This window comes from Dreissena polymorpha, chromosome 3, assembly GCF_020536995.1.
Source record: "Dreissena polymorpha isolate Duluth1 chromosome 3, UMN_Dpol_1.0, whole genome shotgun sequence".
In the NCBI taxonomy this organism is placed as follows: domain Eukaryota; kingdom Metazoa; phylum Mollusca; class Bivalvia; order Myida; family Dreissenidae; genus Dreissena; species Dreissena polymorpha.
The window spans coordinates 128553664-128579691 of record NC_068357.1 but is presented as its reverse complement, the minus strand read 5'-3'; the positions used below and the strand labels follow the sequence as shown (position 1 = coordinate 128579691).

Genomic DNA, 26028 nt, shown 5'->3' with positions numbered 1-26028 from the left:
TATTCACAATACCATCTTACATGTGTCTTGTTAAATTAGCTTTGTTGTAGAACATCCGTCCACAACATTTGTATGGCGCTACCCCCGTATGTTTTCTCTCATGATCTCTTAACCCTGAGGCACTTTGAAAAGCATTGCCGCAAATTCGACACAACCAAAGTCTGAAAATAAATATTTACCTAGCTCTTTAACAATTGTTACGTGAAACATATCATACACATTTTATTCCGTGAAACATATCATTTTTTATTTACGCGTATATTTATTTACATATTAAGTGGTAAGCCGTCCAGAATATCATACATATTCCAAATTATGTTTCTCAAATTTCCCATGCAATAATATGATATGACCTATGTTTATTTTATGAAATATATGACACAATGTCTTTATTCTGTGAAAACTATCATTTTAAATAATTCACTTTGAAATTAATTGAAAGGGTACATGAGAAAAGTAGGTAGTTAATTTATAAAAGTAAGATATCATTGAACGCGGATTTCGATTCCGCATATGATAAGCTACATCATTTCAAACTAATATCTCGAATTTAAGTACGAGAAGCAAAAAAGTTACTCTTACCGAGACAATGACGCCGCCATTTTCCGTGTTCCATATCAAATTAAAACCACGTGATTCCCCGCAGTGATTTTGCTAAAATAGGTTTTCATGTTAACGTAATACCACATATATCCGTCTACACGCTCTAGTTCCGTTTAAAAGCAAACCAAATTTAGTATGAGCTAGCTATGGTCGATTAAAAATATTGTCACGCGAATTCAAATATGCTGGTGGATAAGTAGGAATTATATTTTTCACAATATTCAATTGCTCTTCTTGTGCAAAACATATCTATAATCTGTTATTATTTTGTGTAGCAAAAATAAAATAAAACACGTATTGAATGGATCCAAATTTAACTTTATTTGAAAAGGTACTTTCATGGGAGTTTCAGAAAAAAAGTACCTGAGCTCAATTTTCAATATTTCGTAGCAGTTGGTTTATTGTGCTCTATATGATTTCGTTCATTGCAGGCATTAAATAGATGAAAGAACAAATACAAACAAAAACAATTCAAGTATGCAACCAAGAATGCATGTATTACTTTTGAACCAGCAAAGCGGTATTCCAACCTAGGAATTTCCTAGACAATTATAAGTTTCTTTATTGATAATAATCAATCAAAAATAAGAAGCGGTTGTAACAATTTTCGTCGATAATTATGAACATTTCTTTATTAGCGCTTATTTCAGATTGCTTAATGGTGGAGTTATCGTTAGTTCATAGTAATTATTAAAACCCAAATTAAGAAAATCCGTGAAAAAGTGTTTTCAAAATGACATATTTTCTTTATTGTTTACGGCAAAAGTAGAGTTCTTAAAAAGTGGAATGTCCCTCGGGGTATTCTTTTTTCAAGGACATATAATTAGTAATAATATGTAATTATGTTATAAGGTTATTTACAAATATGCTGCCAAAGGGCTATTGAAAATAATAGTAACTGGATGTTTTAGACAGGGTGTTTAGCATAACATAATTATTTCTTCACGTAAATGTGTCGACCACAAACCATGTTAGCAGTATACTGCTGTGCGTATGTATTAAGTGAGTCAACATATTATTTTAATACATGCTTGAAGGAAGAAAAATATTTGAAAACTGGTAAAGGAACGTTCACGGCATAACTATGAAATCGATTTTTCAGCCTAAAACAGCTTAACGTGAAATGTTTTGTTGAGGAATAAATGTGTTTGCATTGTTACGTCAATCAAAACGTATTGTGTTTATGCGTGCGTTTGTGTGGGAGCTAAAACGAGTTGTATGTTGTATGATAATTTTTTAACGAAAAGACAAACCTATTTGGTTTATGCGAACCTTTTATTTAAATGATTATTGAATGTGCAACTGTATATTCAGTAATTACTTAGCACATAGATGTTCTACTTGTTGACTGCCGTCTCAAAACAACGATGTTGAAACGTCTTCAACAACTCGTTTGTTATGTTACAAGTGAGTACACGTAATAAATGGGCTTCATCATGATTGAACCTAACAGCTATACGACGAATGCTTACACTGCACTTAATTTAATGATCAAATCGCGAAATCAGTTGCGATACGAATGTTAACGATTCGACGAGGGAGAAAAACAACATTGAAGTTGTGCTGAATATATGCAAATTATTGGTAAAATAATATCAACACTGGGTTAATTTAACTAGTCTTAAAATGTGGTATGGTATTCGCAATCGCTTCATTACAACTGTTACATAAAAAGAAATCGATTGATTTTACATGTTAATATGTATATTTACTTACAAATAGATTATGTATCTTTGAGGTGTCTATAGAACGCTACCACGTTGGGGATCGGAACGAACCCGTGACCTCCCGGTTGCTAGGTATTTACCATATCTACTATGCTACGGCGACTTATGTACCGAAATGGACAGAAGCGTTAACACATGTATCTCAAGCCAAATCTTGTCGGAGGACATGCATGAAAACTTATGCTCAGTATTAGACATCACAGCTCTTCACGTTTTTGAGTTGTTCTCGTTTTAAAAAGGCTTTGATAGAATAAAAGAGACATGTTTTATGTATGCATTCACAGTTAATAGGAATTTGTCTCCAGAGCAAGCTCTTGCATATGAGTTTCTAATAAATTAACGCATTTTTCTTTATGATCCTATCTAGTTAAAAAAAAAATATATTTTATAGAATCTTATCTATTATAAGTATACTATCATGATTTAGGTCTTACTGTTTATGTTGATTTAACGAATGATCATATGAGTTTGGGTTTGAAAATGTTGCTTAAACGCAGGGGAGAACGTATTTATAAACCACTCGGAAACCCCAACAAAAACATATTGCGGACTCGCCGATGATCGATTTTTCCGACCTCACATACCTCGTGTTCATTGTAAGATACATCCGGTAGAATAGAATCTTGCTTGTTGAGACATTTAGCCGGCCCGGCCTTGAGGTCATTTGTATATCTTATGATTGTTTGAAGATAGCTTTAAATAGTAGCATTTTGTGTTATCTGATCAACTCCAACATGTCGTATCGTCCTTTCTTACTGTTAGTTTAGTTCGTTCATAACCAGCTTTCATTTCTTGCCTTGGATTGGCATTCTATAAGTCTGACATAGCTACTGGAGTGCGAGTCCGTCCTTGAGCCTTTTCGGGTGATGGCTTCAAAAAACCGTTAGACGTCGATATAGCGCTGAGCTAGTGTATTGAATTTAAAAAGTCAAATAAAGTCGAAATACTTTGAGGGCCAGGCATTAATTAACGTGTGAATGAACTCAACGTAGAGAACGTTTGGTCGCAGTGCAGCCCAGGACCAAATGAGTTGTATAAAACTCACCATGAACTTGTGAGGAGGCCGTGACGTCGTCAATGGTCGCCGCGTGGACGCAGATGGATTGCAGTAGTAACGCATTGAACACGCAAATAAATTGGTGAGAACATTGCGTTCCCATTCATGGATCAATTTACAAGACCTCCGGCTTACTGGCTGACGGGAAAGGATTTCTTTAATTTAAAAAGGCGTTTTGACTGCTATAATGATGGTTTATCTAGCGCAATTTGAATAGCACTGAAATACACATCCGAGGGCTGTCGGATTGATCCCTTGACCGACCACATTACGTTTGTGGAGTTGGGTCTTGCAGTCCTTTCTTCGCCCCCCCCCCCCCGAATCTTTTATTCAAATCAATTGTCAGTTACTGGCATATGTATACGAACTTAGTACTGGTGACCCAGCTATCAAGCGAAATGTGTGAATTGATTTACTGACTGCCTTGATAGAAATGAAATACTGTTACAAACGGGAAACACATCAACAAAATAAATAGTTTTCCGAAAACCGACTGTTTGGCTGTAACAAAGCCGACATTCAAGTGTGACGGGATATAGCTACACACTATACACCACAGCAAATTGGAAGCATATAGCAACGCATATAACAATTGACATTGAGGTAATCCTTCCATGTTCTAGCAATACCTCTCAACCTGTCTAATAAGCATTTTAAAAAACATTTTTACAAAAGTCCTTATGGGTTTTACTTTTCTTGATTAGTTCATACGTGTTTTTCAGCAAAAATCATTGTTTCTCGAACGGATCCGACGATTATATCAATGCCAAGTCCTATTTTGTCCATACGACCCAAGATTGTAAACAATCAGCACGGGGAGAATCTATGTATTATAAGCCGTATGCACGATTCGAAATCCTACATGCTGTCAAATCTATAACTAAATCATCGCGTTATGTGCACACACCTTTTTTCATTAAAAAAAACGTTTTATAATAACATTCAAATAGGGAAATCTACAATTAAAGCACGCAAGTGAACGTGTAATACTACTAATCCATTAATACCACGGAAAGCGCATATTTTTTTCCCTCACATGAACAAGCTTTCATAACTGTATTAAGACATTTCCATATTGTTTAAAACAAACTGAATTTGATTTTTACGGCTGATTATAATGACAAGTAGATAATTAACAGAAACAAAGTTTAACGCGGTTTCCAATCTACGATTTTACAGAAAACGCATTTTTACAAAACTAGAAATAAAAACCCATGTAATTATGTTGCTGTTGTTTTAAAATATGTAGAAATTGATTTGGAAAACGGTTTACATGAATAATACTATTTCAAAGTTAAAATTTGTAAAAGGGCTTGCGAACTTTGGCACAACCACGGTAGCTTTTGGATTTTCCCCCGATCGCTGCACAACTTTTACAATATTATTGTTTAAATACTTTCAAATGTTGTTGTACTGCAGCAGTAGCTTTTATTCAGGAAAGCTGCCTGCTGGAAGCTTTTTCCGCAATCGGAATCGGACATTCTAATTTCTTTTTAATTGAATTAACTTTCTAGTTCCTTGTTCATCATACAAATATTCCGGTAAGTGACCATGATATATTTCATGCAAAAACAACGACAAGACCACACGCATTTTTTTATTTGTTACGAAATCACAACAAAACACACTTTTTTTATAATAGACATAAAAAAGATTAAATCTACATCAATAACTTTGTTTATAAACAACCGTTGACTCATTAAAAATCGCAACATCTCTTATGCATTCAAGTTTGTAAAGACTAACATCAAACATAGAGATTCGTGCCCATTTAAATTGGTGGGTATGTACGATTTTGTCAAATATTTATGAATTTATATAAAAATGTGAAAACAACTTAGTATACATATATTTCAATATAAATTAAAATAAAATTAAAGAAGAACATGTGTCGAAAAAATGCGAAATAAGCCAGATATTTAATTCTGAAATTGAAAATAACTGTACAGTGGAATTCGCCAGTATGTATGTACGATGTGAATCTAAATTTAGTTTTACGGATCATTTTAAGTTTCTGCAACGTTATCTATTCATACGACACACGAACACTAACACTGATCCTTATTAAAAGACGAATGCTTTGATTATTGTAGGAAAATATGTACGAAATATCTTCGTCAAAATCGGCTCGGGAGCTAATTTGTATTTGCTGCATTTTATGAAATTCGTCTTCGATGTATATTTTTCCTTGCCTATTTTGTTTTATTGTAACATATTTTATCAATATATTACAATTTAACACATAAATAAAAATCGTGCATACCCACTTCAAGATAATGCGTTTGTGCAAAGAAGTATGTCAAACAAATAACAGACACACACAGAGACATATTTGTGCTTAAATAAAATCACACAGCACAAATGTCCCAATCAAGTGTATTTCTAGATGTTTTGTACAAATGGCAAAAGAGCTTAATTTTAACCAGTACCATTCCTTTTTGTGCAATATGAATTCTATACTCACTGCACGTTTAATTGGCGGAAGGTGGAATGTGGTACCAATTCCGTGCAAATAGAGCCACAAGTCAAAGTATCGGCATAGCCTCCAGTATTACACACACCTAGACCAGCACTATGTCAATACAAAGAATTTGTCAAACCAGCATTACTTCGAGCATCATTTTTGTTAGAGGGTTGTATCTTCACTTTACCAATCTTCTGCCATCTGACGTAAATCACTATCCAACAATTAACGAGGCTACGACAGAGCCGACGATGATTCCGACAGTTAGGCCAGTGGCCATGGCTGAGGACTCTGTGCGTAATAAATAAGCATAACATGTTGTAATAACAGACTAAATTGATAAATGCACATAATATGGTGCAAGAATCGGCGAAGGCGTACAAACAGATCGTCAGTGAAGAAGTACCACATAACATCACATACTACAAATGTACACAACAAAACTGTGTGTATACATGAGCACATGTGCGGAACACAGATCAACGTTGTAAATATACAGAACATTGTATTTAAAAATTGGAAAAGCACCGCGTAAAAGCCACAGTACATAACAGATAATTAAACAATATCGCCATGTGCTGTGGTGAACGCAAGATATGTTGAGCTGTACACTGTTTCTGATTTACGAAATACATTAACATTATTCGGAAACTATTGACTCGAATAGATAATACAGCGTAAGAGTAGCTATCCATGTCGATAGTACACTGTAGAAGAAATTGTTCATGATGATAGCAAAGTGCATAAGTAAATATATACTTGAATTTACAGCAGAAGAATCAAAAGCAATGACATACGAAAAAATGCGATACAAATAGACTAATCCCGGAAAAGCACGAGTTTAGAAAACCCCACTAATCATCCCGATACAAACAACACTGGTTCATTACATCAACCAATGATAGCTTACTTTAATTAATAACGGTTGATACTGTGTGTGATTTTGAAAGGATTATAAATGGGTCATGTTTATTTGTACCAGCAGATAATGGGTTTTTCCAAAAAGTTGCTTTTTCCGGGATACATATATTTAAAAAAAATGCCGCTTTAATCATGAACATGGAAATCGAATGATTCATAAACAATAACCTTTTCAATAAAAACAATTTATTTAAGTATTAAAAAATGTAAATAAACTCTTGTAAACGTAAACGTTGAATATTTGATATTTCATTAAATAGGGAAAACCCGTCGATTCGCTCCTTTAAACTTGTGGCAAATAGTTATAGAGCCGGGGCTAGGGCATATAGTATTGGCTTTATTTCGCTACGTGGTAGGACCAGACTGATAGAGGCATTCTAATGAAAAAGCTTATTCATTTTCAAAATTTCAATACAGTTTTATGAAATATACATTTTTCAGTACAACTCCTTTGGCGGAAATGCAGATCGATGACGAAGAATTTGAGTTGTCCTTTCTTTGACGAAGAAGAAGAAATCTACGTCAGAATCCGGAACGCGAGATTCCGGATTTAAAGGGGCAAAATACTGCATAATAAATCTGTCCCCCTTGACTTTCGTCTGGATCGCGAGATTTCCGGACTATCGAGATCCGGATAAACACGGAGTCACTGTACATACATACATGGAGCTACTTATTTCAAAATAAATAAGGTCTGAATTTCACAATTACACATGGATAAGGAAAGGTTCACAATAAATAGCTATCAAAATATTAAAGGGACAACACCTGTTTCATTTATGAAATTCATGGTCTTGACCTTTGTTTTATGTTATAAACAATCATTGTGTACGAACCGGTCTTACTGACAATAACGTAGTGACGTCACCATTTATGTATAAAATGATAAACAATCATATAAAGACGAATTACCATGTGAAATATTTAAAGTATTGTATTGAGTATTTCCCAAGATGTAAATAACGGACTTTATATAAAATAAGTAGCCAACCTAACGTTCATCTATGACGTCCGTTTAAACAATATTAGATGCCGTCTTGTTCGATTAAGATCATGTGAAATATGAAAGCTTGTGAATAATATATCTCAGAATATTGAGCGCATACCATGTTTTTAAACTTAATCTTTGATCCAAGTGACTAAGACCTTTTATCTACAAAACCCATATTAAATAGATAATCTTTCTTCTTAAACACAAATCACTTTCGGAAAAATGAAAGATTTTAAATAATTATTGCTCAAAACTTTGAAAGTAAACAAAGTGTGAGCCTGATCCAAGTTTCACGGCAGATTAACCTACGAAAAAATGACAAGGCTCTTTAAATACAAAGGAAATATGTAAGACATACCTGACGGCGCTCCTTCTAATGGGTCTGTGACGGTGCCGTACACTGTAATTTCCCATCCGTAGAGGTTCACGACTGAAACATTATGTAATAGTCGTAGTAGAAGTAGTGATAGTTGTATCAGTAATAATCTCAATAGTAGCATCTGTATTAGTATTATTAGTAATATTATTTGTAGTAGTAGTAGTAGTAGTAGTAATAGTAGTAGTAGTAGAAGTAGTAGTAGCAGTAGTAGTAGTAGTAGAAGAAGAAGTAGTAGTAGTGGTAGTAGTAGTAGTAGTAGTAGTAGTAGTAGTAGTAGTAGTAGTAGTAGTAGTAGTAGTTGTTGTTGTTGTACTTTGGTTTGACAACTGATTATGCATGTACGATGTGATACTAAATTTTGTTTTAGTGCAGATTCGTTCATACGACACAAAGACACAATTTTGATTTAATTTTAATTTTGCAGATAATTGGTCAGTAACCACATTTTAACTAACTCTTTTGACCTGTTAATTATTTTCAGCTCAATTCAACAGTAAAAATGCCCATAATATCACTTTAATTACCGACTAGAGCACTGAATTCTTACCATTTACGTCATAGACATCAAACAGACTTATAATCCATGAGCCTGCGGCGCTTTCACCCCAGAAATGGACCGTCATAAAGGTCCAAGTTATCTCGTTAGCGTCGATGTCATTATCACGATTGCTAACAAAAACAAATTTAAAACAATTATATCATACTGTTAAAGAAAAAAAACACCTGACATAATTGTTTATTCTACCTGATTGTGCAATGATTCATAGTTACCATTAACTACAGAGAGTTTGATTTGATTCAAGGAATTTAAACACAGCGAAATCAAATTTAAAACTGACGTGCAGATCACAATATGCAAACTTATTGGCCAGTAGAAAGTTTGCATGCTATATATTTCATTTTAGTTTAAATTCATATTCACTATACTTGTAAAAAGTGGGACAATACTGTAAAAGCAATATCAAAAGCAGATACAATCACTGAACAATGAAAACAAGATGTGTTTGTGTCCTCACATATATTTGACCTTTGACCTTGAAGGATTACCTTGACATTGACCTTTCACCACTCCCAATGTGCAACTCCATGAGATGCACATGCATGCCAAATATGAAGTTGCCATCTTCAATATTGCAAAAGTAATGGCAAACGTTAAAGTTTGACGATTTTGACCCATATATTTGACTTTTGACCTTGAATGATCTCCTTGACCTTGCATCACTCAAAATGTGCAGCTTCATGAGATACACATGAATGCAAAATATTAAGTTGCTATCTTCAATATTGCAAAAGTTATCGCAAATGTTTAAGTTTGACGCAAACAAACATACCAACAAACAAACAGACAGGGACAAAACAATATGTCCCCCATAATAGACTGGGGGACATATAAAGATATGTGAATTACCTAAGAACGTTTTTTTCAGTTAAGTTGGGCGATTGCAGATTTATAATTGTAGCTCCTCTGTAAGCGGACTGAAAGTTAACTTTGATGGTCACGTGCTCCGTGTAGAGCACTTTACATGCGCTCAGGTCCACTCTATCTGTGATCAGGCCGCTTAATATGTTTGACCTGGAAAAGGATGATACTTAACATCTTTAATGTGAGAATAGTTAAAGTCGTTTTGATATTTGCATGCGCACAATCGTTGCTGTAAACATGTTGATTAATAACTAAAAATTAATCCAAAATTTTACAAAATAGTCGGCCTTAAAATTTTCGAATTGTCCGGTCATACAAGTATTGATATCAGTATTCTAAATCGTATGCATCATGGCTAGGTTCACGCGCATCTGGAGAAGTAACAACTGCCAAGCAAGTTATTTACTTCCATACTGTTGACGAAGCGTAGCACGAGATGGCAGGCGGTACTGTTTTCCAACTGGCGGCAGCATCTACCATATTCTCTGCATTCATCAGGCCGAAGCCAACATATGAATTCACTGAAAGTATATATCCGTTGTTTTGTAGAGTAACATACACACTCGAAATCAACAAATATTTCGCAAAATATTTCTTGAAATAAAGTTCAACCATAAACAATCAGTGTTCCTAATAGCATTAGCCACCATTTAAACACTAGATGTGGTATGTTGACATAGAATTTACGAGATACAAAATGCTCGTTTGTATTTTTTGTGGCATAATATATTCAATTTTAACTCCCAAAACGATATCTATTCATACGACACACGAAAACTAAGGTTTTTGTCGTTGCTTCAAAATTGGGCGTTTCAGGGATTCATCTTATACATTCAAATGTATGACATAATTACATCTTTTAGTATAGGTTGATCCCTTATAATTGGAAGGTTAACAGTATCGAGGGATTTAACATAACTCTGATAAACCCGGAAAGGCATAGTTTTTACCCCCATTTGGTAAAAATCCAAAACGTTCCGTAGGATTGTTTTATTTTTTATCCATATCTGGATGTAATCATATTGATTGTGTTGATGGGATGTCTGCCATATGATCGGGAAATCACAAGTCTCTATACCTACTCAAAGACTCATTGACTACCTTTATTAAACTGATAATTTTCATGCGATGACCCTAACATTTGTTGTCGTAGACTTTCTTAAGTCTGAGTCAGTTTTGAATGATGAGTTACAGTGGACAACTTTACCTTTTTTTCCAGCCCCATTACTAAAGAACTCGATATTAAGCCCATCGGTTACAGATGTTTCGACGATTATATGCTGAATATCTCTCCACGTGAGGGCGTTACTGAAACAACAACGAGCAAGTACGAAATTTTAACTATATTTTCACAACATCTAGATTCTAGCCAAAGGTATACCAATTACATATTATAGACTTTATTTTAACCAAAGTTATCGACACATAAGAAAGCTTTTCAAAATTATTTGAGTTTTGATTTTTTAAGTTTAAACCTTATTTAAAGTCATTCAATCATTAGGTAACCATGTAGAAATGTTAAGATGTACATAATATAATGCAGTATTCGACTGCAAGTCTGATTCTACAGGCATGCTTATTTCTCGGCGTATAGATATAGATGAAACTAGTGGTCATAGTTCTTTTGGAAAAGAGGAGCTATATCTATTAACGATTGAACGATATTAAGCACAACACGGAATATAAGGATACGAATAGAACATGCACTATGCCGGTTTGTAATAAATCTTAACAAAAGAAGTTTCATATCCGCTGTAGTTTAAACCTTTTTATCGTAGGTCGATTGCATAAAAGCCGGGGCTAATTTAAACGCTATCGAGTTTGTTTTTTGGGATGTACCAGTACTAAGCGTATTATTGAGTACACATTTTGTCATTAATAACTGGGTAGGCGATCTAGACAAATGAAACACATTGGAGATTTGTAAGGCGACATGGATTCTCAGCAAAGGAGTATGATTTTCGATTTGTGTAATTTAGACATCCTTACACAAAACAGTTTACCTCATTTGTTAAATTAAGCCTAACGATAGATCATCATGGGTCAGATCGCTGTTACAGAGACGAAGACGTCCATGCAGGGATTTACGACATGAACCATACGAAAGAAGTATTGTGTTGGCTTTCATATTTCGGGCGTGCCGAAAAAAGTATGGTGTATTTATGGATTTTTTTATGTTAAATTATGTTAAACATTTATGATGGTGTAAACCAATGAATCTTCTTTTAAAACAAAACAGGGATGTGGTCTTCTTGCTGATTTTTTTTTAAATGTTTGTCGCATATGTAAAGATTTTTCATTTTTTTGTGACTCGCGTACCTATTCGAGTTCAACTTTAACAGATTCCAGTTCGTGCTTCAAAATGTCTGACAACTTATCAAGTACACGGCGGATGAACGAGATGCACATTTTCTTCGAAATAGCAACGATTAAGTTGATTTGTAATATATTCAAATTAACAGTTATAATGATTCATTGTATTAAAATGGCCTTTTCACAGATTTTGGCATTTTTAAACGTATTCATTAAATGCTTTATATCGATAAATGTAAACATTGGATCGTAAAAGCACCAGTAAAAAATCAAGAATAAAATTAAAAAAAGGAAAAGCAGATTGCCCGGACCAGGTTTCGAACCAGTGACCCCTGGAGTCCTGCCAGAGTCCTGAAGTAAAAACGCTTTAGCCTACTGAGCTATTCCGCCGACTATACACAGTTTAAGTATTTTATACCTTATATAAGCAATCTTCGTAGTTTCACAAAATTAAACGACAAAAACAGAACTCTCCAAATTATTCAATCGTTTCGCGTTGCAACGCTTTATAATTTTTAGGTTTTAAAATCGTCCAAAGATGCATATAATGGCTATATTAGACCATGGTAAATGTTCAGTATTACTGTTTCCTCACAAATATCATAACTAAAACGAAAATTTGCGAATCTGAAACAATTTTTTTCAATTTTGTCAATTTACCAAAGCGTGAAAAGATCCCTTTAATCACATGACCAGGATTCATATAAACCAATTGACTTGAAAAAAATGATTTCGGCACAAACGCTTAAACGTTGAGATGTTTAAGTTAATACATCATGATTTACTTCAACAACCAGCATGCCATTTAGTGCGCATAAGATGTTTATTCATCTGTAAGTGTTATTGTTAGAACACGTTCTTTGTGGATGTTCCATACATATTCAGAACCAACACAGCATTTCTGACTAACGCAAATGTTTGAACGCATACTTTGCTGAGTTTGCGCGAATTTTTTTCCACTAGTATGTTTAAAAACAAGAATTGACACCAATACTATGTTAAAGTTGAGTACATATACCATAACAAAAGCCCAAAAACCTTGAATATCTTTTTAACGTATTATGTTAAAAGACCATAAAGACGCCTAGAATACACTTTGCCTGTAATGTAAGAGCTATGCTTCTAACAATGTGTATAATCCAAAACACTTTTATAATGACGTCATATTTACTTTGCTTGTAACGTGAGTGCTATGATTCCTGCCGCCAAGGGACAAGCGGCAGAAGTGCCATCGAAATCGTTCACACACGTGTTAGATGGACCAGTCGTAGTCTGAAATATGGACACAGAAAACGTTATTTTAAAGTATATTTTGATAAATATTAACAGGTTCTTAAGTAAATGTTCTTAAAAAGTGTATTTTCTTGGAATTGCAACTTTGTTAAAATCAATCTTTGATTTAAGCAATCAAACAAGGTTTCACACTAGCAAAACGTGACAAGCCGATATAAATAAAATACGTGATATATTATATTGTACGAAATTTGACAATCTTTACATTTGTAAACATATATAAGATATCAGACATGACGAAAATGAGTTGTACACTGTAGCATCGATACATTAAGAGAATTATTACAAAAGTTAACGGAGCGTCTCAAGTTGTCGCAAAATTTCAATTTGTTCGCAATGAAGTATGGCATATACGATTTCACGTTGCGTTGCACGAATGTCACAAATATTTCAAAATGGCGGACTATGAAAGCAACATACGATGTTCAGCAAAACTGACAAATAAGTTAACAATCAAATTAACGACGGACATCGTACAATTAATACGGATAAATGCAAAACGTGTAGCATTCAACGATAGAGAATATGTTTTAGATAAAATTGACAAATTGTAATGAGAAAAGTATGTATTGAATGTCACAAAACGAGTGTTTTAATTCTACTCGCAAAGGAAAATACAGCTAGCAAAAGTATCGTTTGAAAATGGAAACAGACAAACATGGTTCGATGTGTTTTTTTATCGAGTCTGTGCGTAATCAAATACAGTGCTTTATTCTGCTTTATTATGTTTGTCACTCTATACACTTTACTGTAATGACATGTTAGTGAAATGGAAGATATTAAAAGGTAAACATATATAATGTATTAATTAATCTTTGTTAAAGACACCAATGACACTAAAGTTTTTATTTGTATAGGTTGTAATTATTTTCACCAAACTGAATTTATTTATTAAGCTAAATTTATTTCTTTAAATTAGGCTTTTCACCCTATATTTGTCATATTGTAAATTTACTTTGCAATGTCCTATATGGATTAACAATTAAATTTGGGGCCTGTGAATATTATAACTGGCGTGTTCATTTTTCTTCCTAATAGGCCAGTCTTGCCTGTGAAAAGTATTGGTCTTTCGCCAGGTCTGATATATAGGTATTCATTCATTATTAAACTAATGAAAGCATGCATGATTTAGGAACTATGCAAATCGTGAAAGATCGGAATGGTCCTTCAATACGCGCGTTGTTGTTATATAACTGGGCGAAACATTTCAATTAATTATAAAACAAAATAAGTTAATGTTTATCGGAAACGTATATGTTTACAATGTATGTCTATTTCGACCTATATTTATTGCATATGAAAGATATTCAATTGTATGTGCCATTAAATGATTAGATAGATATATTTACCAGAAGCAATTATGTTCTTTTCTCATGCCAAGAATTTATACTATTGCCTTGATCGAAGCCTCTTGTGCATTCGTTTGATAAGCGAAATACTAACTATTAAAATTTGATAAGGTACAGGTTCCTTTGAACACTTGGCGATTTCAAGCATCGGATCAACCATAACTCACGATGTCCTGATCAGTTTCATTGCTGCGACTGTCTCCACTGTACGCGGCAGCCATAACAGCTGAGCAATATTCTGAGTATGACGTAGGCGCACCGGATTTTGACACGGCTGCAATGGCAATAGTGTATATGCTGATCGTGTATCCATCCGCCTGACAATCGTCAACATAACCGCCATTCCCAGAAGCCCAAACATAAATGGCACCCTTGCCGCCTCGGCCCTATAATTTAAGATGGCGCCATATTCTATAAAAACAGTGCTTCATGTATCTGTTTTTTATAGTAACAGAAGTAATTGTTCGATTTGTTTATTCGTTATTTTACAGCTGTTATACTGTTTCTTTTTTCGCATGATGCATTTGAATTTATTACCATTGCTTGACACCGATGGCATAATATAGCATTACCGTTAAAAGAATTATCATATATCAGCATTTTTCTTGATAATTACAGAGTCAAATAAAGCAATGCATTGGCTGCAGAATAATTGTTCCTGAAATTCATTATTTATTCAACCATGTTACCATTCAAATCGAATATATAATCATTCATGAACCTGAAATCTCGGAATCAATTAATCGCAGGCCTAAAATATCATTATAATGTTTGAGAGGGTGTTTTGTTATTTTCCAAGCATTCTGATAAATAAATTTATCATATTAACTTGAACACCTACTTAGATCACAAAGAATATATCAACATTGGCCTTAAATAGCAAGACTAATCAATTTGATCTTATGAACACAGGAATAGTTTGCCTTCAAATATTGTATTAAAATTGATGTTAAGACAAAGTGGAATCACGCAACAACCTACGTTTCTATAGAACAGCATATGCACGTAGTGTATCAAACCATTTTTTACATTTGAAAAAAATGATGTTATACATCGTAACCTTAGAAAAAATCAACAAATGTGGACACTGAAAGAAGTGCTTACAAGTACTGATAAGAGCGTGCTTGCCTGCGCGTGGATGTCTAATTCGAAGCCCATAAATGGATGGGTTAAACAAAAACGGATTTATTAAGGCCGATAAGGCAAACCCCCAAAACAGTTTCAGAAGACCATTCCTACCAGCTATTTTGGCCTCGAATGCTGTTCCAATAACGCATTCTGTGTTCTTCAATGCGGCTGCGACACCGGCGCAACTTGTCCCATGTCTGGAACAGAGGCAATTTTAACGGTGGTTGTTAGACTGACAGCAGGAAAGACACGAAAATTGCAATCGTGTATGTCGGCTGTGTGTAGTACAAAATGCAACTGACTCAATGTTTTAATGTTTCGGCCATCCAAATGCTTATTATTGAATTTCAAATCTGCTTACAGTTTTTAGTAATTTCCAGTTTAAAAAAATCGCGAGAACTACTTTTATCATCGCAGGCAAAGAAACAGTATCATATAACGGGCCCGCTAAATCGGCGGTTTAGGATAAGTCGTACTCAGTTTTGATTATTATGCACAATAAAGCGTTCGCATTTATTCGCTCTTTAAACGTTCAATTATATAAAGTAGTTTATATAGAACTGATTTTTTATTTCTATTATATAAGAGGCATTTTAGGGATTATTGGACTATTGAATTAAGAGTCTTTCCCTTGTTTGCCATAAGATGATCTACGTTATCTGCGTTTTCATTTGATTTACGACCAAAGCACATTGGTGTTTTGATACATTCACATTTGTTCAAGTAAGGAAAATGTTCCCAAAGCCTGCAATCGAAAGATTCTTAAAATCAGTATTGATGACTAATTGCAATCTGGATTTTACCCGTCTCCTGCGAGAACGTGGTTTGGGTCAGCGATGTTGTGATTGAAGTTGTAACTAAGGGTTGCATCCTAGAAATAGAAAAGGTTGCATTAATTTCACAATTATAGTCAACACTACGCCGATATTGGACAAACTTATTCAAACCAGATCCGCGGATACCATCAACAAGAGACAAGCTTATTTAAACATTGATATCCAATACCATTCTCATATACTGGGCAAGTAGATATATACTAACCATTATATAAATAAATGAAAACAATATCATTTAGTACACTACACATGAAGTAAGCCTTCTTGTTTCGATGCAAATACACTAAATAAACGTATATTAACAAATTAATGCAATTATGTATATGTTTCGTGTTAATAACAAACCAGATAAAGTTTTAACAGACATAATTGACGTCGCTGTGAGAAGTATCGATACCATCGTCCACTATCGCCATTGTAATACCACTTCCGTTGAACCCTTTGTTCCAAGCGTTTTGAACCCCCATAGATGGGTGTTGGCTAGTTTGCTGGAAACAAATAAGTCAGCATACGTCTTATTTAAATACTGTTTTGAAACTGTGGCAACACAAACATCCACAGAAAAACACCCAATCAAATTTAAAAGGACACTAGCTCAATTAAAGAAAATCTGATATATCGTATTATCGATGTATTGTAATCGAAACTCAATTTATCCCTTCTTATTCAATAACAAAACGTAAACGGCAAACAATTAACATAGGTAAATTATAAGGAGACACAACAAACCCTGTTCGAGTACACTGTTACTTTTCAGACGGCATCTAGTGCTAGATGAACAAAAAACTAACTTAAATTTATTAAAACAATAATGTTAAATAGAGATTTTGAAAAATTCATTGATTATACTTATTAAAGTGGGCATTATTCCATGTATGGTAAAACAAGCTAACGAACAAACGTCTACCCGGACTACATACCCGATATTTTGGAAGATGTTAGTGGACTTGTACAATGAAATTAAGCATATCACGAAGTCAACGGGCCGGATATGATTACAGAATATTAATTTCGTTAAATTTGCAAGGATACACTGTCTAAAAAGCATATTGGTTTGCTGGAAAACATGTTTTCAGTAAACGGAACACATTACGATTTTAGCGTAGGGAGAGCATTGATGTTTTCTAAGAAATTATTAAATCTTTGAAAATACAATGGGACACTTGAAAGAAATCGTTTAAAAGACATCTAAAATGGGTCGATACAAATTCGTGAAAAACATTGAACTTTGACATGTGTCATGTTCCTCCATAAACATCATATGACCGTCTTTTGTATGCCTTAAATGCACTCAACTTAGAAAGCTCTTTAAAGGGGCCTTTTCATAGATTTTGGCCTGTTTTGAAGTTTGTCAGTAAATGCTTTCTATTGATAAATGTAAACATTTGCTCTAAAAAGCTTCAGTAAAAAATCAAGAATACAATTTAAAAAAAAAAGAATAAAAAAGTAACCCTTAACAGGGCTCGAACCACTGACGCCTGGAGTCCTGGCGTAAAAAGTCTCCGACTTAGACCCCTCGACCATTCTTCCGCATACAATGTCAGGTGAATTTTATACTATATATAAGCAATCATCGTAGTTTCACAAAATATAGCGACAACGACAGAACTCTCCAAATTATTCAATCGTTTCGCGTTGCAACGCTTTATAATTTTCAGTTTTTTATATCGTCAAAAGATGCATATAATGTCTATAATATAGCAATGTAAAAGTTCAGTTATACTGTTTCCTCACAAATATCATAACTAAATCGAAAATTTGTGAATCTGAAACAACTTTTTAAAATTTTGCCAATTTACCAAAATGTGAAAAGGCCCCTTTAAGAGAAAGTATGCGTAATGATGTTCCTTATGTGCAAAATGCTGACGTTTGTTTACTACAATTGATAATTTACATTGAATAACACAATAACTGGAATAAAAATCGAAAAATATAGACGCAACTTTGGTAAGAGATTGTCGAGTTTTTCAAACCGCATTTACACTTGACTAAGTATGCGGAGCGATCGCCTTCCAGACGAGATTTTAACTAGTTAAATATGATAATAAGTGATAGAACGTAGTGAATGTTAAGTCAACCAAACTATGTTAGTTATGTGTAACTTACCGTACTAAAGTATATTATACGATGCGTGCTTTCAATTTCAAAAATGTGTTACCAAGTACATGTATGCAGTAATAACATTCTTCAAAATAAACGGATTCAAACTATCAAAACAAGTACACCAAATAATTAAGTGCATTTACAATTTGGTTTTATTCCAAGACATTCGTAACTTTAAGAAAAGATCACCGAAGCATCAAGACAAAAGCCTATGTAACCCAAATGTACATTCCAGTTAATAGCTGTGTTACATAAATCTCGACATTATATAGTTATTGAACGTTTTGATAAAAGCCTATAAACTTACTTTAAATGTCATAAAAATATAAATCAACTTATGAATATCACTATGCTATGAGTTATCTATATATAAGAACAAATGGGAGTTATATTATCTGATACTAATTGTCAGTTAACTATTATAATCTGTAAAGTAAAATAGATATATTGTGTTTTGATCGTTGATTGCTGTAAATATTTTGATTATTCCGTTTTAGAACATCTTTTGATTTAATTAATTAAACTAGTTGTTTACGAGTGAAACTGTTGGAGTTTTTTAAATCAATAAAAACTGAAGAATTGTAATCATCTTACGATTTCGAATGATAATCGGGCGTGAAGCAAGCTTACTCCTTTGCCTTCTTTCCTGTTTTCAAACTTCTACAATGACTTTGAATCTGCCCTTTGTAAAAACGCGTGGACGGAATCGAGGTACATTAACACTCCTTCTGGTACCGTGTACTTATAATTGTATTCTCGAGTTTCGAAATTTCGTGATAGTTAAATGTATTTGGACCTAATTTTTATTAACACATTTTAAAATTGCCTTCCCTTGAAACAGTAATTCCTTTTATTTTTGGTTAGATAGGAGTCATGAAATATATTGTTTATAACCAAATGAAGGAAATTCCTCAGCCAGTTTTTAAAAATGGCGTCCGTGACGCGATACACACTTTCGTGACCTCTGACCTACGCCTAGTAAAGCACTGAGGAGTAATATTTAAAAGACCTAATGAAAGCTTTTGTTGGTTTTTGAATACTTGATATCTTTAGTAAAAGAATGGGACCAGTTTCGTTGAAGAAAATTTTCAAAACAGTACAATCATATCAAAAGCTTTAAACTTTCTTAAATTTAATGTGTGATTAAATGCAAACAATGTTTGCAACTATGAATGTTTACAATTGCTGATCAGTTTAAACAACATGTACGGAAGTATTTATAAATTGTTCATTAAATACTATGTTAAGCCTGCCTCAATACATTTATATACAAATATATAACTAAAATGTGCGTTTTGCGATGTAAGTCTCAAGAAACCCGCTATTGGTGCATTGACAATATTTCTGACAGAAGGGAGACTACTACAATTTCCAATAGAGTCTTTGAATTACTTCCCATTTCTTAAACTATAATGACTAAAAACTCACAATCTAGATTTTGATGACACATTGGTTTGCATTTATAGAAATGTATAGTATTAAATGGTTTGCATTTATAGAAATGTATAGTATTAAAAATAAGTGATTCAACATATATTTACGACTTTTGAGAAGATTGTAAAACAAGTTGTACACATACTTCATAAACGAAAAAACATTGAATAATTTTAAAGTACATACAACCAGATACATTTGTGTGGTTATATAATATAACAAACTATTTTAAGCAATAATATTATACCATTATGCTTTACAGATATTAGTATTTGAATATAATATGTTTGTCGGAAAGCGAAAATTGTTGGTTAAATATTGGTAGAATGTACTCACTAAATGCCATTGATTTGACCACTGAGCATCGCTGACAGTGATAGCTCTTCGAAATCGTTGATGATTCACGTCTGTTCGATTACTGAATATTTTGTCACGGAGAACGTTTTTTTTCCGCATAAACCGGACTTTCTGCTGCTCCAAACCCTTCACCTTTAAATTAAAATACACGTTTACATTAATACATAAAAACATAAAAACATAATTGCATACATACATAAGTATGTAAACACACAAATGCATAAATACATAAAAACATAAATGCAAAATAAATACATTAATACATAGATTATTTGATATGTTAATTAATACATAATTTTATTAATTAATATATATGTTTATTTTTCATATATAAATATATATTTATAACAAAATCTGAAATAATGTTCAGATGATTGAATGACTTAAACCAGACTGATATGCATGTTGCAGCATGCATCTTGTACAATTCATAGATTAAATTCTCAGTAAGAATATTCATTTCTTGAATAGAGAAATAGTTTTATTCACAAAACAAGGCATAGTAGAATATGCAAAAGATGATGTTGAGTAGGAAATGGATAAGGAGGAAGGAGAGGATGAGCTATTGGTGATGACTCGTTTTCGTAAATTCACAGTAGAAGTGTCCATTGGTAGTAAGGCATCAGTAGTATTAGCAGATCAACAGTTTAAATAAACGGTTTCACTATTAGAGCTACAAAATGTATATAAAATAAATATAACAAGTGTTTCAAAGCAAGAGTAAGTAGAAGCTATAAAACTGCTTTAACCATCTAACAGACCTGACGTCACCCTTAATGTGCAGTATCACAGATTTAGGTGTGGCGGATTATTTTTAAATTATATATATATATGTCGCAATGATACGGCATGGTCATATCACAATCAAAATTCTTTAGAAGTGGTAAGTGAATAAAATCAACCAATTTAGAAGTGACTATTACATTACACGAAGCTCAAGGCAAGTAAACACAGTCTGGATGTATAACGATTGTATGATAGACTTATAAGGCAATTGTGTCGGCATTATGTATTTTTATTGAAGAGCTCCGAATCGTGTTTATTCTAGTTTCTAAAGCGTCTCGCCCAAGCACATTATATAATACCATGTATATTAAAAGGTGAAACAGGTACCTTATTATGAAACAATTGAAACAGACTACTTAAAACAATTTATCAGATTAGTACTCCTCGTTGTTTTGATGAAAGGAAAAACATAATGGAATTTAAATAAAAGGATGTGTTAAAAAAGAAACTACAAATGATGAAGCGAAATTACACTTAAGAAGGTGAATCATTAAAAAATATCGTATATTATCCATATAATAATAATTTGAAATAATGAAAATTATTAAGTGTATAAACTAAAAACGGTTGAATAAGTGTTTGATTGTTTCTGGTGTTTTTTTTCGTTATAGTTGTTACATCACAACTTTATTATACGGTCGCTATTTTATTCAATTGTTTACATTTATCAATTAAAAACAGTTATTCAAAAACTTCAAGAAAGGCTAAACTCGATGAAGCTGGCCCATAAATTAACACTTATTCAACTGGTTTTATCAAAGGCACATTGAAATGGACGAACTGCGGGCTGATTTATGATAAACTAAATTTGATTTTCACAGTTCATAATCAACTAAACCAGGAAAGAACTGATCGCCGTTATATTGCAAAAAAGCGATAAAACGGCAAAAACAAACACACAAGTAAACGAATGAGAAATTCAACATATCAACTTAAGCAACCTTATTGTCGCGTTCTGTAAGTCTCTTTAAATCAATGTTCACAGGGGAAGTAGACCTCTGCTTTGCACCAACCACTCTGAACTCGTAGAAACTACGCACAACCTGAAATATTGATATATACTTGATTTACTTTATTTAACCATATTGCGACGATGAAAGTGATTACGATAATGATGATGATGATTATGATGATGATGATGATGATGATGATGATGATGATGATGATGATGATGATGATGATGATGATGATGATGATGATGATGATTATGATGATGATGATGATGATGATGATGATAATAATAATGATGATGATGATGATGATGATGATGATGATGATGATGATGATGATGATGATGATGATGATGATGTTGATGTTGATGTTGATGATGATAATGATGATGATGATGATGATGATGATGATGATGATGATGATGATGATGATGATGCTGCTGCTGCTGCTGATGATGATGATGACGACGACGATGATGATGATGATGATGATGATGATGATGATGATGATGATGATGATGATGATGATGATGATGATGATGATTATGATGAGGATGATGATGATAATGATGACGACGACGACGACGATCATCAATGATAGATTGAGGATCACTTGACAGGTTTTTTGTACAAGTTTGCTTTTGACCACTGTTAACTTGTGGACGTCTGTATTTTACCGACAACAAAACGACCATAAACACAAAAGCATATTGTTCGCGCATTTGTAAACGCTGTTCAATAACTAATATAAAAACTTTATTTATTTTTTAATTCCAACGTATATCAATTTAAAAGTAGTATAAATCAAGGTAATCTGTTTTTTACGGTAACAACAAGTCGGTTTATTCATATTTATTATATTTTAACAGAACGTATGCACACACTGTGAGTTACATCTTACTTGTCGCATGAACTGCAGATTGTTTTGTTTTCCAAACTCTTGAGCCTCTTCAATAGTTCCATCGTATTCAATAAGCACGCTGTCCGTATAATTTTCTGGTTTGACTTCCATTGGAGATTTATTTTTTTCGAAGTTTAATACATTTACGCACGATAACGTCGCAAAAAGAACGCATACTGTTCCTAAATTCATTCTTTTACTCGTCGACAACAAATATAAAACTATGTTAAAGTAATAGAATTGATCCCACTTTTCTTACCCGCCTGAAGTATTTTTTCTTTTCCGCCTTCCAATTGTATGATCGAAAAGAAAATATACAATGCGTATTGTCTATGTGTAGAAAGTCTTGCTGTTAATAAATATCTATAACACATGAACGTTGTCTGTTCTTAAATCATTGCGAAATATGTCTGATTGTTCCGATAGCTTGCGACTTCTAATCAAACTTAATTGTTCATATATCTTTATAACCGGTTTAAATCGAAGTGGGGGTTTTAGGTTACAAATCAAAAGGGTTAAAAGCTCCAAAACATGTAAACAGGAATCTAATCGGGAACATTAAAGCGATTTGATTGGTTTCGTAAAGAGGAAGACTTTGCCCTCACGTTATGATCAATGGGTGTGCGTATAACAAAGGATTGACCAAGGAATTTACAACGAGCTGTACGAAATGCATAGAATGACGTATGCAGTGTTAAATTACCATGCAATACAACCATGATAAATATGTATCGCGGTTACTATTATTACTGGTTCGAACGTGTTCGTCAAAACATTTCTTATAACTGTATATGCATTAATGCCATTTTTATGCAAGCTTTATTTTGAATATAAATATTTAAAGCGTGCTTTTTTTAAAGCAATATATTTCTCATTATATTCAACGCGTTTATAGACAGAGTTCACTGTTTAAATATTTATTGTTAAAAAAAAAATCATTGAAATAAAATATTGGTTCCTCCCTTGCGATTCATTATATTATGAATATTAATATATGCATAGTGTTTTATACGCAACGAGATTTGTTTGCATTGCTTTGTCAAGTGAATCGTCTAGTCGAACATTTTGCATTTCAAAACAACGTTATTGATCCGACATTTAAAGGCATTGTGCATGTTAAATCGTTTCTGCTTTAATCAGTGCTCAATCGTTCCTGTATCAGGTTTCAACCAAAAGGGCCAGTCTATCTTATAACGTAATTTTTGATATCCGATAATTAAATTTAGATAACAAATCATGGAACAGCTAGACTTGTGAAGATATTTGATATATTGTGCGTATCATTGAATAAATAGATGATATGATAATATCATAATATGATTTGAACTTAACAAAGTATGACGAGTGTTAAAAATTGTATGTTACGTGTTTTCAATCGTATTCTGTTTGATCAATATTGAATATAACGTGGTTATTTGGCATTTGTTTAATATGGTATTATTTGCATATTATGGAATGCTATGGTGTTATATGGTATGATGTGCGATAACAGTAGTTTTAGGCGAGTTTATTTTCACTTGCCGTGTTGGTATGGCAGTATGCTATTGTTTCGGAAATAATTATGTTGGTTTCGATCGAAAAGAATTCTGATTGATCAATAACTCTCTATCCTGTTTTTTTCATTTCATTAGGAATACACAGCATCGATCCCAATGCAGTGTTAGAATACTCTACATTATAATTTAAGCTAAACAATACCAATGGACCTTGACATGTTAAAACATGTTGTTTATTGTATAGCGTGTCGCTCTTCATCAACGCTTTGTGATCTGTATACCGTTCGTTTATAAACAAAATATTTGTGCAATGTCGGCAAGGTTGGTGTCATTTTTTTATATAAAAAGTCTAACGGAAATTATACAATGTCGATATCTGTCAGAAATATTCCTCAATACAGCTTGGTAATTGCCACTCAATGTCGACAATTTTATAGGACACTTGTCACGAAATATAAATAATTTGTTAAAAACCGATAAAAATCTTAAACCTTAATAACCTTTTGTTGTTTTTTTCTTTTATGAGTTAAACATGTTTTCCGTCCACTTGTTCAATAAAGAACAAATAGTTGACAGTATATCCAAGAGATTCGAATGGATTTTTTTCTCAATAAATAACCTTAGGATATTGAACCAAACATAGTAAGATTTGATTATTATACATAAAGTTCTACTTCTTTTATCCTAAAAGCACTGCTACAAAAAATACTGTTGTAAATTGAAAAGTATCATAAGTATGGTTGTTTGAAATATAAATTCTTTAAATGTATTGGTTAGGTATTGTATACGGAAATTCTTTCAATCGTACTTACTAAATATGTTCAGGATTCAGTGTAACAATTATAGATGGATAGATTTTTTTTCGGCATGGAATACATATACATGGACATTTAAAACCACATGTATAATACAGAATCGTAGAACACATGAGAATAAAAAAACACTGACATGCACACCAACACCAAGGATAACATAAAAAAGCGACTCTTATTTCCATTGTGGTCCTTTGTGCTGGTGGCATGACATAATATAGTTCATATTAGTACAAATTGTGAAATGGAATCACAGATAAATGACCTAACTTTATCATCACAGTACAAATCGATATTTGGCATTTATTATTCACATAGGGGAATGGAATATAAAGGAATATAAACCATTATAATTATGGATTTCAAAAAACTTAAAAATACTTGAAATTAAGACACACACTTACATATTACACATTGTCCTTAAAACCTAAAACATATAATAATTTAATATCAACTAAAGGAATGCTTAAAAAAACAATATACAACTTCAGCAATTATAAAAAAATCACCAAATATCTATATCAAGATGAACTGATTAAAATATTCCTATACCAAAACAAACATGATACATTGATAATAGTGATATAATAATGAGAATATTATAAACTGTCCAACAGGTACTCCTTTACTGCTATTTTGAATGAAGGTAACCTTCCAATACTGAATATGTCAGCTGGTAAGCTGTTACACAAAGAACAACCAAGA

The 26028-nt window shown here is 33.0% G+C and overlaps 2 protein-coding genes across 2 annotated transcripts; both read right to left on the bottom strand.

Moving 5' to 3' along the window:
- Nucleotides 1-5055: 5055 nt before the first annotated feature.
- On the bottom strand, nucleotides 5056-14884 carry LOC127871406 (furin-like). Its single transcript, XM_052414306.1, has 8 exons — nucleotides 14688-14884; nucleotides 13050-13150; nucleotides 10773-10873; nucleotides 9972-10086; nucleotides 9551-9715; nucleotides 8690-8811; nucleotides 8122-8193; nucleotides 5056-6142 (listed from the first exon to the last, which is right to left on the bottom strand). Exons 1-8 carry the CDS (start codon nucleotides 14739-14741, stop codon nucleotides 6066-6068), a joined length of 807 nt encoding a protein of 268 aa, XP_052270266.1. The 5' UTR covers nucleotides 14742-14884; the 3' UTR covers nucleotides 5056-6065.
- LOC127871407 (uncharacterized) lies at nucleotides 14767-23455 on the bottom strand. Its single transcript, XM_052414307.1, has 7 exons — nucleotides 23016-23455; nucleotides 22106-22207; nucleotides 20358-20510; nucleotides 16850-16972; nucleotides 16452-16519; nucleotides 15760-15845; nucleotides 14767-14906 (listed from the first exon to the last, which is right to left on the bottom strand). Exons 1-7 carry the CDS (start codon nucleotides 23205-23207, stop codon nucleotides 14848-14850), a joined length of 783 nt encoding a protein of 260 aa, XP_052270267.1. The 5' UTR covers nucleotides 23208-23455; the 3' UTR covers nucleotides 14767-14847.
- Nucleotides 23456-26028: the final 2573 nt, after the last annotated feature.

Excerpts from the sequence above, each read along its gene's own strand:
- LOC127871406 (XM_052414306.1), bottom strand. The coding sequence starts at position 14,741 with ATGGCTGCCGCGTACAGTGGAGACAGTCGCAGCAATGAAACTGATCAG. Across the intron at positions 10,874-13,049 it reads GCACTCACGTTACAAGCAAA|TAACGCCCTCACGTGGAGAG; the intron begins GTAAATATGACG and ends TTGTTGTTTCAG. Across the intron at positions 8,194-8,689 it reads TGATGTCTATGACGTAAATG|TCGTGAACCTCTACGGATGG; the intron begins GTAAGAATTCAG and ends ATAATGTTTCAG.
- LOC127871407 (XM_052414307.1), bottom strand. The coding sequence starts at position 23,207 with ATGAATTTAGGAACAGTATGCGTTCTTTTTGCGACGTTATCGTGCGTA. Across the intron at positions 16,973-20,357 it reads GGTCAAATCAATGGCATTTA|CAAACTAGCCAACACCCATC; the intron begins GTGAGTACATTC and ends ATTTGTTTCCAG. Across the intron at positions 14,907-15,759 it reads ATTCGAGGCCAAAATAGCTG|GGCCGAGGCGGCAAGGGTGC; the intron begins GTAGGAATGGTC and ends CTTAAATTATAG.